The 15,274-nt window shown below is 36.1% G+C and overlaps 1 protein-coding gene across 1 annotated transcript in view; it reads right to left on the bottom strand.

Annotated features, from left to right (window-relative positions):
* The window catches only part of dmd.3 (LOC105946662), a 1,093,908-nt gene that overhangs the window by 731,519 nt on the left and 347,115 nt on the right, over positions 1 to 15,274 (bottom strand). Inside the window, exons 10-11 of the mRNA XM_031897001.1 lie at positions 9,260 to 9,448; positions 8,403 to 8,584 (exon numbers count right to left, since the gene is read on the bottom strand). Coding sequence (XP_031752861.1) covers positions 8,403 to 8,584; positions 9,260 to 9,448 — 371 coding nt within the window. The remainder of the gene's footprint in view (positions 1 to 8,402; positions 8,585 to 9,259; positions 9,449 to 15,274) is intronic.

The raw sequence follows: 15,274 nt of genomic DNA, 5'->3' as shown, positions 1-15,274 counted from the left end.
TACCCACTGTTTGTCACTGGGTGACTTCGACTCAAGGTTAGAAAAAGTGGGCTGAACCACCAATCACAATTCACCTATTGACTTTTATTGGTGTAATTGCTGCCGTTCTTTAACTATTAATCCTAGGGTCCCTAAACTTTGCAGAGTTAGTCGCTGGGTAACTGCAGTTCCAGGTTAGAAAAAGGGGGTGGAGCCACCATCAGATGTCATTGACTTTCAGTGGGGAAATTTAAGTTGCTGCCATGCAGACACTATTAAAACCAGGGTCCCCAAACTTTGCACAGTGGTTTTTACTGTATAAGTGTGGTCCATGGTCAGAGAAAGTGGGCAGAGCCCATTCAGTGACTTCATGTTCTTCAACCCAACATGAAGTTTGTTCTCAAACTTCCCTTTCTAGTTGGTTTTGCTTTCTAACTTGTTGGTGACTGCTCAAATATAATTACTTATTGGTTGGTATGGGCAACATCACCGGTGATGTTGGCTTACACACTATAATAAATATGCCCTGAAATGTATACAGATATTGGATATAATATACAGAATGCTTACAAAAGCATTATTTTATACACAAGTTGTCATTACTTATTGTAGAGCACCATGTCTCAAGGCTACTACATAAAAAGAAAACATGTAAACATGGACATAAAGTTGGAAATAAGGATGTAAAAAGTTTAAAAAACTAACATAGACAATATTATAAACCAGATAAAGTAGTGTATGAAATGTACATCACCTGATGAACTAATCTGTTAGCACAAAAACTGACTGTTTTTTTTTTTATAAACCTGGATAAAAAATGACAGGGATATTTATTTAGAGAATGTTTTTGATGTTATATGTTGTGGAAGGTTGTTAAGGTGGCCTGCTGTGTAGGATGTTATTTATAGTGTTATAGTGATTAGGGATGTAGCGAACCTAAAAAAAAAAGTTTGCGAATGCGTTCGCGAACTTACGCCAAAAAGCGCGAATATTCGCGAACTTTGCGAACCCCATAGACTTCAATGGGAAGGCGAACTTTAAAACCTAGAAAAGCCATTTCTGGCCAGAAAACTGATTTTAAATTTGTTTAAAGGGTGCCATGACCTGGATAGGGGCATGCAGGAGGGGGATCAAGGGCAAAAATTTCTCTAAAAAATACTTTGTTGAAAAAGCGTTGCATAAAAACAGGCAGACCTAGCGGAAATACGCAGCGTTTTTTGCTATTTCGCGCTATTGGCACCATGGAAACGGGATTTGCTTACACCAGTACTAGGCTGAAAAACGCCATGTGTGGTTGTGCGGCGTTTTTTTAGGCTGAGAAAAAATGCAGAGAAAAAACGCAGCGAAAAAAAACGCGGCCAAATTTCGAACATACGCGAATTAGTTCGCCGGCGAACAGTTCGCTACATCTCTAATAGTGATAGCTCATCTGTTCAATTGTTATATTTAGCTATTGGTCTATCCTCCAACTAAACTTCCTGGTGTTGTTATTTATATAAAAAGGTTGAATATTTTCCCACAAACATGCCTGCCAAGAAAATGATGGTGACCTTTGCAAATATTTAAAATCAATGAAAATACTCAGATCTGTCATTTAGAAAACGAATGTTCTCTTGTTCTCTTTATTTTTCCCCCTTTTTCAAGTTAAGTCTAAGTAGCCAATAGACAGATGCTTATGTGTTAGTTAAATGATCTTTTATTGCAAATAAATTACAAAGTGGAAGACTACAACAATCGAGGGAAGTAACAAAAGGTGTTGAATCAGTTTCTTTCTCCCATAAAAATGTTATGCAAAGATCAATATTGTTAACAAGCAAATGTAACAGCATTGTTGTTTTGGTAGCCTGCCCAGAGGGGCAGATCATGTCTCTCTGGTTCCAGTTTCAGCATCAGCAACAAATAACAGTGACAGGGCAAATGGGACTGGCATTTTATTTTAGTTCCAATTTGTTTCTAACTTAAATGTGTTTTGGTCATTGCTTTAAGGCTATAATGTTTGAACTATTTTACATATGATTGAACTTTTTATAACTCTGAGAATTCTTTGTTGTTTTGCCTTTTATTTTTAGAACAGTGAGCACAATATCAGCATCTACAGTATAAATTAAAATATTTCCCACGGGCAATAATAAGCTGAGATAAGGAAACAGAAATGGTTGATTATTTTTTAAATCAGCACCGTATATGTTTTTGTTTATCATTGTTGTATATATTTAACTGGGAGTTACATTTGTAAGAAGGCTTGACACCTGCCATGCTTGAACATATGTATATGAAACTGTACTGAAGAAATTACTAAGGATATATGATTTATTTAATAACCATTTATCAAATTATCAAGTCAAGCAATGGGGACAGTATTGGGGTTCTTTATGGTAGGGTAGGAAATGAAAGCAACTGAATGAAACCCATAGGGACACAAGGAAAACTTATAATAAAGTATTCAATTGAAAATTAAACTCAGCACTGTACCACCATTTTTAAAATCTGTATAAGCGAAGATAATGAGGTTCAAATACTATTAATAATGCAAAAAGGTTGATAAATATGGCTGTAAATATGTAAGATTTCATTTAGACATAAAGCACAAAAAGCACACGTTTGTGAATCTAGTTTTGCCTCAGTAAATCCAGGAACAAACTGGATTTACGAACAATAACTAATAATGCTAAATGTATTTTTGACACTTGAGAAGGAGAACTTTTGTAAAAAAAAGTTAGCCGACCATGATAATCTCTACTTCTAGAAATTTGTCTTTTAAACAGTTTACAGAATGTTGGCAAAAAAGCTATTACTTTATGTATAAAATGGTAAAATATACTCGTTTGTAAACTTTTTGCTATTCAATTCTGGTAATACAGAAAATAGAGCTGGTCCGTTGACAGTAGGCCAATAAGTCCCATGAACATGCTAATGAGACCGCTATACTGCAGCTAAAAGTGGTGTAATTGGACATTGCAGGAAGCAATGCAGAGCTGAGGACAGGGGAAGAGTCACACTGAGCTTTACTCCATTTTAAAAATGTTGGTTTTGTCAGATTGTATTTACACCAGTTTTTGCCCTACTTTTACTATAAAAATGGTTTCCTCCCCAAAAAAGATATAGAGATATATAAAGGAGTTATGAGGAAAGGCCATAAAAGTGTTTTTGAAGATGACAACTCTAAACCAGGGGTAGGGAACCTATGGCTCGCGAGGCTGCATCTGGCTCACGTGGCCTGCGCACGGCGGATAGAAGACGTGTTCTAAGGAAGGCCACGCCCTCCTCCGCATCGCATCCGTCATCCTTGACACCCACCCTACCTTGCCCCTGCACTCGGCGGATAGAATACGTGTTTAAGCCTTAGAACACATCTTCTATCCGCCGAGCGCAGGCCACCCCCTCCTCCACATGGCATCCGCATCTGACATCCTTGGGACCCACCCTACCTTGCCCCTGCGCTTGGCGGATAGAAGACGTATTCTAAGCCTTAGAACACATCTTCTATCCACCAAGCGCAGGCCACACCCTCATCCACATTGCATCCGGCGTCCTTGGGACCCACACTACCTTTCCCCTGCACTCGGCGGATAGAAGATGTATTCTAAGCCTTAGAAAACATCTTCTATCCACCGAGCACAGGCGGGTATTGGGCTGGCTCGCACATCACTAGTCTCCAGCATAAGCTTCCATCATCTTGTCATTTCTTGTTACTCATTGGCAGTGAACTCCCTCTGCTGGCTGTTTACTGTATATGCAGGAAACAATTTTGCAGTGTAATCTTTCAATCTTTGGAACCACCTACTTCTAACATGTGACCTATTACAGTGCATTGTGGGAGTCCACACATTTTGTAGCCCATGCTGTGAAATAAGCATACCATTATCCATCTTCTTCCCCATGGTAACATCGCAGGTAAGCATATGGGAATAACCTGCACTAAGGTACCACTAAAGCCGCCAGCACCTCAGCAACACCTCATCGACACAGTTACATATCATTTGTGCCAGCAGTGAAGCGTTTATGTTGCAGCTGTTTTTCTGTGTTACAGGTATGGGACCTGTTATCTAGAATGCTTAGGACCTGGGGTTTTCCAGATAAGGGATCTTTCCGTAATTTGGATCTCCATAACTTAAGTCTGCTGAAAATCATTTAAATATTAAATTATTAATTAAATTAATTAAATATTAAATATCCACATCGCATCCGCATCCGGCATCCTTGGGACCCACCCTACCTTGCCCCTGCGCTTAGCGGATAGAAGACGTATTCTAAGCCTTAGAACACGTCTTCTATAGACCGAGCGCAGGCCACGCCCTCCTCCACATTGCATCCGGCGTCCTTGGGACCCACACTACCTTGCCCCTGCACTCGGCGGATAGAAGACGTGTTCTAAGCCTTAGAACACATCTATCATCGCCAAGCACGCCCTTCTCTGCATCACATCCGGCATCCATGGGACCCACCCTACCTTGCCCTGCAGCATCCGCGGCCAAACATATTGTATGGCTCTCACGGAATTACATTTTAAAATATGTGGTGTTTATGGCTCTCTCATCCAAAAAGGTTCCCGATCCTTGCTCTAAACAAATGTTGTAGGGAGACATTGCAGACAGAAAGTGGTGGGTTTAGTCTTACAGAAATGAACAACTGTGCACTGTAGAAAAGTCCCTTTCACCTGAAGCAATGCTCATATTTGTTAACTGTAAGGTAAGTAAGGCTTGGGAATGTCCTGTATGGTTATGTCCTGTTATGTGTGTATTATCAGAGGTGCACCAGCTATGAGACAAGTTGAGAAACTTGCCTCAGGTAGCAGAGCCCTGCAGGTTACCAGAGGCAGCAAAAAGCTACTCTTGGTAACTTTAAGAGCCCGAATTGTGGCTCACCTTTGCTCTGCTGCAATGCTAAAATGTTATGTGTTGGGGGTGAGGGCAGGTGGTATGGCTTTGGCCACTTTAGTGTGCCAGAGAAGACTGCAACAAGGAAAATATAAATAATTTTTGTATAATTTAATGTTTTATTCATTTAATTAGTAGGTTTGTACCATTGTTGTGTTCATGTATGCATTTGAGAAAGAGAGTGACAGATAAAGCAAAAAATAAACCTGAAAATAAACCTTATACTGAAAGAAGACAGAACAATTTACATTTGAAATGTATATATTTTTTGCCTTAAAGAGATACTGACACCAGAAATTAAATCTTTTTTTTACATCTATCATAACATTGTTTTTGCAAGAACTTTATTATTTTGCCATAAAAGTATTTGCCTGATGTGTTTACATTACCTGTCTGATTCCCTATGTTCTTCTATAAGGGGGCGGCCATGTTTGTCCGTTTGCATTGGAAGCTATAACTGACAGGCTGAGAAGGGACAGTCAGGTTGGCAAAACAGTCAGGTTTAGGAACTTCAAGTAACAATTACTACAAAAGCAAACCTGTCAGCGAAAAACCGTCAACATAACCTATAGGTAACTTTTTATGTAGATTAAAATTTTGAAAGGCAGTTTTTTCGTGTCAGTATCACTTTAATTTATTATAATATTATATACAGTGGGTAAGATGATAAATGGGTATTTCAATTTTTTTATGGCAATAGAAACCAGATAAAAGTCACATAATTAATAAGAAGATGTTGATAGTAATGCATGATGGGAAAATACTGGTAGGCATTGTCAGGTGTTTTGGAGAAGTAACCATGGGAACCATAACTTGTGATGATGCAAGAGAAGAAAGTACTAGAGGTTGACAATGAAGATGCTGGGACTTGTGCATGATTGAAGGAGTGGGCAGGAAGTTGAGAAGTAGGGAATTTAGAAACTGAAAACTGTGTCTGAGACATATTTTTGTTTACCAAATTATATCCCCTACTAAAAACCTATTTGAAGTCTCTTTGGAGTTCCGTGACCTTTATAAAAGCACACAGCATAATTCCTTTGTCTGGTTACAGAATACTTTGAATAGCCTATTAAATTACAGTAAAGAATTGAAATGCTTATTGTTACTTGGCCTTATTTAAATTGACTTGAGCAGGAATCTATATACTGTATAATTGTTACGTGTTTTATTTTTTGAGAAATAACGTGGAATTTGTGCCCTTGAAAAATGTGTGAAAAAAAAGTTGCAAAGTTATTGAATGCTTCACGTGACACATGCCAATGATACAAATGTATTTTCATTTACAGCTCACCGCCACTTAGAGTTAATTGCTCTTTTTGTCGCAGTGGCTGGAAACCAACAATGTGATGAATGCATGCAGGTCCATTATTCAATTTGATATTAAAGCTAAATAAATCATTGTAACAAGATGTGCATAGTTACATTCAAAGGTTAATAAGCATGACACATCAGATGTCCACTATATCAATTAATTAACCATTATTTAAACCATCTGAACCAAAATTAAGTGAGGTTTGGTGATGGTCTGGAACAAAAAGACACATTTGCTCTAATAATATTTCATTATAAATGCACTCATAAAACACTTCACATCTGTCCTACTTACTTTATAATGTTATGTATGCAACACAGAATGCTAATTAATGACGGCACTAAAACATTATTAAATTATGTGTAGTTTGTTGCATGTAATTAAAAATACAAGAAATATGCAATAATGAACATTAAAATGGTAATTTTAGGATGGTGTACACAATAGCATTCTAACACAATCATAATTAGTCTCCATTAATTATTTACATATTTATTATGCAACTTAAAGGCTAGAAATTTATAATCAGGTTGGTAAGATTTAGTTCTTAGTACTCTAACAATCAGGCAGCAGTTTGGAAGTTCATGGAAGATGGATAGGAACCATTGTAAGCTAATTGTAACCGATTGTCTCACACACTGTCCTACATTATTTCTGATGGTGTGCAGCCTTTCTTATTTGCCACCATGTCATCAAAATAGCCAGCCTCTAATGCACATTTTTTCTGCCACCAAGAGCATCAAACCAGACAAAGCTTCCACCAAGGTGCAGGCCCACAGCGCCTATATATAAATATGGACCTGAATTCACCTTTAACTCCACTATGCCAGAACCAACTGAAATCTTAGCACCTTGCAACACCTTGCCCCACCCACGCAAATAAACTAGCACTCTTATCAAATAGGATGGGTCCTTAATAAATAGCATACATTAAAATATGTTAGATCCCCAGCTGCACTGAATGTACAATGTGGTTCATTTATTCATCAGACTTAAGCCACACTAGACCTTACTGCAAACTCAATAAAATAAAGACAATGATATGTCTATTCAAATAAGTTAGATTTTTCTGTTAATGGCTCTTTAACGCTTTATCTTAAAATTGTAAAGCAGGACACATCCTTTATTTCTACAGTAGCAAAGGGAATTCATGTGCAGTGCATTGTAATAGGTTGAGCCATAATGTACCATTAAAGACTGCTCTGTCTGTATATTAGTGATTGATTACATAATCAATCTGATAGATCTGTTAAATATTAAAACATTTTTGTTTATTCATAGATCATTTGATCACAGTCACTGGAACACAGAAACTTGTGGAAAACTGAAAACAAAATTTAAATAAATCTATATCTCTTAATTATATTGAAGAAATGTGCATTTCTTGCTAATTGTCCCCTGCAGAAATGCATCTGTACCACTCCTAGAAATATAATGAATGCAAACTGATTAATCAGCTCCTGAATGCTATTGGAATAAAAGTGTTACAGTCACATTCTACTGATGTAATGAAAATACGAATTTAAACATAATGCTATCTAGTATAAATACATTTAAAGCAACTGGACTTGTTAAGTAATCATTGAAAATGATTACTTAACAAGTCCAGTTGCTTTAAATTTATTTATACTAGATATACCATGACCTGGATGAATGAAAATCTTCATAGACATAAACATAATGCTGGATAACAGGCTTATCCAGAAGCCCATTATCCAGAAAGGTGCAAATTAAGAGATGGTTAGCTCCTATAGACTCTATTTTAACCAAAAAATCACATTTTTAAAATTGTTTTTTTTTTCTGTAATAATGAAACAGTGACTTGTACTTGATCCCAGCTAAGATATAATTAATTCTTATTGAAGGTAAAGCAATCCTATTGGTTTTATTTAATGTTTAAATAATTTTTTTAGTATGAAAGATCCCTTATCCGGAAAACCCCAAGTCCTAAGTTTTTTTAATATCAGGTTCCATACCTGCACATTAAAAAAACCTGGTTTAGCATTCACAGGTGATGCAGCCATTGTAGTTTCCAACTTTATATGTATTGATGCACAGTCATCCTCAAAAACTGTGTAGACTCTTCATGCAGCTTATGTTGTTTTGTAGATATCCAGATTTGTAAAATGAAAATACAACACAATAATTTTCTATGCAAGGTCACTGAGTTTTAAATTATGGTAACATTTCAAAAAAATCTCATGCCTTTTTCCATAAACCAAATATTTACTTACTTGCTTTGTCTTTCCATGCTCGCCAAACGGAGACTTTCCCACCGGGTATTAAGAAGATTCATTTGTTCCTGAATTTCATTTTCTTCATCGTCGGAAAGTTTTCCAGTGACTAACAGTTGACTCCCAGCTTGCAAAACATTTCCAACATTTCCCTGATGAGATGTTAATTCCATCATAAAGCCCTAAAAATGATAGAGAACTTAGAGAGAACTTAGAGGACTGAATCGCATACATGCATGTCAATAATTTATATACAGTATATATAAGTTTTAAATATATATATATATATATTTTTTTTTTTTTAAACGGACAGCACACATGTTTAAGGTTCAAAAATATATTGTATGAAAAAAGTCACATCATATGCTTACTGTACACATAAAAGTGATGTTTCGAGCCCGGCCGGGCTCTTCCTCAAGGCAATTACATACAATATATTTTTTAAACGTGTGTGTGTCCGTTTTTGTGAAATATATATTTTATAATGGGAGTCGGAACCCATTGGGGATGTGCACCATACATTTTGGTTCAGCAGGGTGCTGTGCTGCTTTGAGCTGGTGCTCGAATCGTCGGAATTTCGTAAATAAAATACTTTTCTTTTTGAGAAGTTCCTAGGAGTGCGGTACTTTTTCTCTTTATAATTTTTTTAACCTGCACCGGGACAATTGGACCCTTCACATAGTAGACATAGTAAAGAGGCATTTCTTATTAAGCCTTATACAGTCCATTTTAAGCAATAACATCTTTTTTAAAAATGATTTTTACTTGTAATAATTACTTATTTAATTGTGATTTTTACCATGACTGTTTCTATGCAAGTAAACTAGACTTCTGTTCTATTATTATTTTTAACATACCTCATGAGTATGAAACTGGTCTTTTACTTCTTCAACATTGTTGGATATAGTTTTTTGACTTTGTAAAATATCCTCAGCAGAAAGAAGCCAAGAGAGAACTTCTTCCAACGATGACTGATAACTTTCTAAATCCGCTTGTGGTTCCCTCACTAAAGTGCCAAATGGTCTGTTGTCAAAACCTTCCAGTTGCTGCATAGAAGACAATATAAGATAATATAATCACATAAAATAAAATATAAGTAAATTATATATTGCAGATAGAACACGAACATATTTCTAAAATTACCAAGTAAAAATACTTCATCTAAAACCTGTCAAAATCAAGTAAAAGTCAATGGCAGATGTCCCTTTTACAAGTGGAAGATCTGCCTTTGCTTTGTGATTTTAGAGGTTTTCAGGGTTTTCTGACCCTTTCATTTGTGCGGCTATACGAAAAAGTCATGAGATCTCATTTATTAAGTTTGTGCAGTATTATTCCCCAGTAAACATATTTTCCCTGCCCATGTTTACATATGGAGATTTTTTATGTAAGATGTGCATGTGCATGTGTATGTGCATTTCACAGCGATTTGCAAAAAAAAAGGAAAGACTGGCGCAGTAGTGCAAAATGTAACCATTTGGGGGGAAAATGTGCAAAACAACCATATGCAAATAAAATATGCGCTGCACAAACTTTAGAAATGACCCCCACAGTTTTTACATTTGTTTTCCACATCTTTTTTTATTTCATTTCATTCGCATAATAAATTACTAACATTTAAGGAAATGAGTTTAACTGTGGTTTAAAAAACCACTAAAATGAACAAAAATAAAAATGTTGATAAATAGGCCTCTAAGTGACATGTGGTAAGAGACACAATAGGAAGGAAGGCCTTGCCCCATAGAGGTTACAATTAGTGATGAGTGAATCTGTCCCATTTCACTTCGCCGAAAAATTAGCTAATCTTTCAAACGATTCGCGAAATGGCGGAAAATTAGCAAAATGGCGAAAATGTTGGATGCGCGGTGAATTTTTCTGCGCCCAATTTTTTCAGATGTTTCGCGAAACAATCCGCCAATGGTGAAATGTGGAAATTTGCCGCGAATCCATGCCTGGCAAAACGTTTCGCCTATCACTAGTTACAATCAAGCATTTTTTATATAAATCTGCCCATTTAGTATATTCCTTGTAAGGGTAAAGTCCGATAATTTGGTGAAAGGGGAAACAATGGCAGAGTAAGGGGTTTTTCTTATGTAGGATTTAATGTAGGTCTAATGTATTTTCAGGGAAGAGGGATGAGAAATGATATGGGTATACCAGAATCTCAGTTTCATCAAGAGGATGTAGGGTAGATATTTAAAGGTAGCTATTAGTGATGACAAACATTCACAAAGTCAATGGGCAAAGTCAATGGGTGTTTTTTCGCGGTTACTTTTTCCCATACCGCTCAACTTTTTTTCATGGCACAAACTGCTATAGTAGCTATAGTTTTAGTTTTATCCTGTCTCTTTTACACTACAAGCTCAAAATCTTTATTTGTTTCCAGAGATTTAGTAGGAAGGTGTATTTTTTCAACATTTTTTACTTGCCCAATCGCAAAAAGTCTTTCTAATAGTAGGACACATAGTTGTTTTACAACTTATTTGTTAACTCCTGTCATAAAAAAAAATCACAGAGCATGATACCATACTTTTTCCAATTACTCTTTTAGAAAAACCACTCAGTTTCTAATTAAGTACTCTGAGTCTGTTTTGAATGTAGAAACTTTGGTTACGCTTTTCTTGTCTTATAATTAAGCCACATAGCAGCTATCAAAAGCTAATTCCCATTAGAGAATTTATACTTTTTAAGAGAAAGCTAAAAGCTTATAAAAGAGATCAGATACACTTTGCAGAGCATAAATGTTGCCACAATCTTCATGTTTCTAAGTTTCCCTCTTATTTTTAAAAAAATCATAATTGTGCAATTATTTTTAAAAGATTAAGTGAAACTTGCAAGCAAGGAATTTAATGTTATAGACTGTTAGCTTAATAAAACTGACCTTGTTGGAAGTTTACTAATAAACAGATCTTACAGTGTTCCAGATTTAGCATATTAACAAGACTTTATAATGCCAATTTAGAAAAATCTTTTAAGATGCTTTATTAACAATATAGGTTACATGCAGAATGCGGTTTCCCTGTCAATGCCAGCTATACAGTTCAAAGGGAAGATAATCTGATGGCTGGATGTGATACATATTGGTAGGCTATGTTAAATGGTTACCTAATATCACTGGGATGTTTGAAAGACCACTGTACTTTTCAAATATCAATGGCATTCTTGCATGACATTACAGTTATATGACCCCATACACTAGATATGGTTTAGAAAATTATTATCTTACTATTATCTCCTTTTTTGTATGAGCTGAGGCAGATGCCAAAAGATGATTGCTGGGGGGGGGTGGGTTTACTGGCCCATGCCACTTACACGTAAAATTCATGAAAAAGGAGGTACAATGTTGTGATATGTCGCTGCTGTTAGAAGCAAGATTTATTTTGCTTCTTTAGGCCAATTCCCCAACCCATCCCATCTTCAATCCACCCATTATATTTAAAAATGCCCCTATCACACAAATCCTGTCTATTCTCTGGCTAGGTCAACCCATTTCTGGGTCATAATTAGAATGTATTGAAATAGTGCCAGCAAGTTATGTGCACATAAATTTATAACAACTAGGGTCTATGTATTAAGAGTTATTTATGATTAGTTGTTACCTGATCAATCGAGATTGATCAATCAAGCATTAAATATGCTTCTCTAAACAGGTCGTTCTTTAGAGAGTGTTTGAAAGTATGGTATGGGAGAAAAGGGACAATCTCATGATAATAAGTTCCAGAGACATGTAAAATCTAGTGATGAGCAAATCTGTCCTGTTTTGTTTCAGCGAAAAATTTGTGAAATGTCAGGAAAAGTCCCGAAACGGCAAAAAATTGTGAATCGCGTTTTTTTTTTGCCACGACCACTTCTTTTTTTGAAGTGACTGCACCCATTTTGATGAGACCACGCCCATTTTACATGACCATTCCCAATTCTACACGACCGAGCATGAGGAAGCTGATATATAGGAAGGGGCTTCATTGTTAAAAGTATTGTGCGAGTGTTAGTAATTTCAACTTGATATTTGATTTAAGATGAAATTGGGAGCAAGAGAAGGGATTTGCATATTGGAGCAGCTGAATTGGAGCAATAAGATAGATTAATGAGTCTAGCAGCAGCATTTAAAATAGATTGAATTTGTGATGATATACTGTATACTGGGATGTCTGAAGTTGCAGTAGTCAAGGTGGGAAACAATAAGAGACTGAATAAGGGGAACATTTATGATTGTTCAAACCTAAAAGCTGCCAAACTTTTTATTATTTAAGAAAAAAAAAACTCAATTAAGGAGGTATTTTGCTTGAGACTCCTATTCCTACTGTATATTGGAAATGTTATCTCTCCAAGGTCCATGCACCAGGTGAGATCACTACAAAGTGTAAACGTCTTTTGCTAGAAAAAGAAGTAGATGGTCAACTGTGTCAAAGGCTGCAGAGATACTTTATCTAGGAAGATAATTAAGGAATAGTGATCTTTAGACTTTTGACAGGAGAAGATCATTGATTACTATTGGGTGTGTTGGAGAAGGTGATTGTAAACAAGCCTTTGTCAATGGCTTGGCCCTAAGGGCTCTGGCACACGGGGAGATTAGTCGCCCGCGACAAAACTCCCTGTTCGCGGGCGACTAATCTCCCCGGATTGCCATCCCACCGGCGAAAATGTAAATCGCCGGTGGGATGGCATTCGCGATGGCGCCCGCGAACAGGGAGTTTTGTCGCAGGCGAGTAATCTCCCCGTGTGCCAGAGCCCTAAAGGTGCAAGCAAATTAAGAAAATGCAGGGACACTCATTATCTGACATTCAGTGCAAACCATTAAAATGTAACTGCTTTTGTTGTTGGAACACAATCCCAAATTGACACTTAGGGGCACATTTACAAAAGCACGAATGCTCGAGCGTTCATGGAACGATCCGAGCGTATTTTCGGACTTTTTCGGACGTTTGCACGAAAAAATCGCAAAGGTTTTACCGTTGTTTACAATTGTTCGGTACGTAAATTTTGTGACTTTCGAATCGCCAATGCGATATTATCGTAACTAATACGATTTTTTCGTAAGCATTTTCGTGATATTTGCGATCTTACGAAATTTTCTTTTCCAATACGATTTTTTCCCATTCGTGATTCGGATTCGTGGATTAGTAAATGTGCCCCATAGAGCTATTTGTTTTAGCTTGCAGCAAGAAACATTTTTTTTTTTATTAAAGATCATTCCCTTGAACAAAAACACTTTTACCTGCAAATAGCCAATAAACCAACACTATCTCGTTTGCTAATTTTAGATTACAAGGCAACATTATACATGACATTTGTGCACAACATTTAAAGATAGATTTTCATGTTATAACAAGTGAACAGCTTTAGAAATCTATATTTCAACTGTTCCAAGTGAATGCATTGGATTTATTTTGTCAATGCTAATTTGCAAAACCAAGACCTAATACTCTGTCATACTTCTTTTCAAAATATTTTTTTAAGAAATGAATTTTAACTAAATGACAATGTGTTTGTTCTTAGCAAAAGAGATTTCTGATAACTACATATTGTGTTATTTTGAAACATTTCAGAAGGTACAAAATGCTTTTAGATACTGAATAAATAACATTTATAACACTTTTCTCTAGATTTTAGAAAACTGAAACAGCAAGTTAGAAATGTTTCATACATTTTTAAATGAAAAACAAAAATGTGTTAAAATTACCTCAGTTACTCTGCACTTTGTTTTGCTGTAATCATGAAACATTAGGAATCAGATGCAGACTGATTTATAGCGCCTTACTAGACAGACTATAATAAAAACTCTTCTTTTGTTTGCAAGGGACATGCTTGTAATCATATAGCTTTGTAATCAAGTCTGGTTCTATTTGTTAGAGTACTTCAATACTACTGAAAATAAACTGGCTAATTAATAAGATAATAGAAATAAGAATGTGAGTATTTTTATCCCTGCATTACCATCATTTGTCTGGGTTATCCATTTGTTTGCAAGAGCTTCTGGTGTCCATCTAATCATTTATTAAAGCTTTCCACCTACACTTGGCAGTGGGAGGTGTAATTTTACAACACCCTCCATAGAGAAACATCCCCTTAGAGGAGGCCCATCCTGTGGAAGAGGAGTCCAATGTACCCCATGCTCTACCCATAGCTGGAATTGGTCTATTTTAGCCAATATGGGGTTACACACTCTTAAAGGAACAGTAACACCAAAAAATGAAAGAGCTTTAAAGTAATAAAAATATAATGCACTGTTGCCCTGCACTGGCAAAACTGGTGTGTTTGCTACAGTAACACTACTATAATTTATATAATAAGCTGCTGTGTAGCCACGGGGGCAGCCATTCAAGCTGGAAAAAAGGAGAAAAGGCACAGGTTACATAGCAGATAACAGATACGTTCTGTAGAATACAATAGTGTTTTATCTGTTATCTGCTAAGTGCCTGTGCCTTTTCTCCTTTGAATGGCTGCCTCCATGACTACATAGCAGCTTATTTATATAAATTATAGTAGACTTTCTGAAGTAAACACACAACTTTTACCAGTGCAGGGCAGCAGCACATTATATTTTAGTTACTTTTATACACTTTCATTTTTTGGTGTTACTGTTCCTTTAAGCACAGATATTCTATATCTATTCTATCTTAGGCAGTGTTTTATAAGAACTTTGACTTTTGTAAAACAAATCTGTATGTAAAGTTCATGATACCACAGTCATATAACATAAGTTCAAGATTCTTAAGCGCATCCAGTTGCTTTAGACTGAAAGGAACAGTATACACCCAAAAAGACCTTTGATAACAATGAGTACAATAAATATGATTTGAATTCTGAATATTTAATTTTAAAAAATCCATATTTTCCACATCCAAATTTTTAGTATTTTTTTTTCCATTATGAAA

Source organism: Xenopus tropicalis, chromosome 2, assembly GCF_000004195.4.
Source record: "Xenopus tropicalis strain Nigerian chromosome 2, UCB_Xtro_10.0, whole genome shotgun sequence".
In the NCBI taxonomy this organism is placed as follows: domain Eukaryota; kingdom Metazoa; phylum Chordata; class Amphibia; order Anura; family Pipidae; genus Xenopus; species Xenopus tropicalis.
The sequence above is the reverse complement of the archived record's forward strand: the minus strand, read 5'-3'. Positions and strand labels throughout refer to the sequence as shown.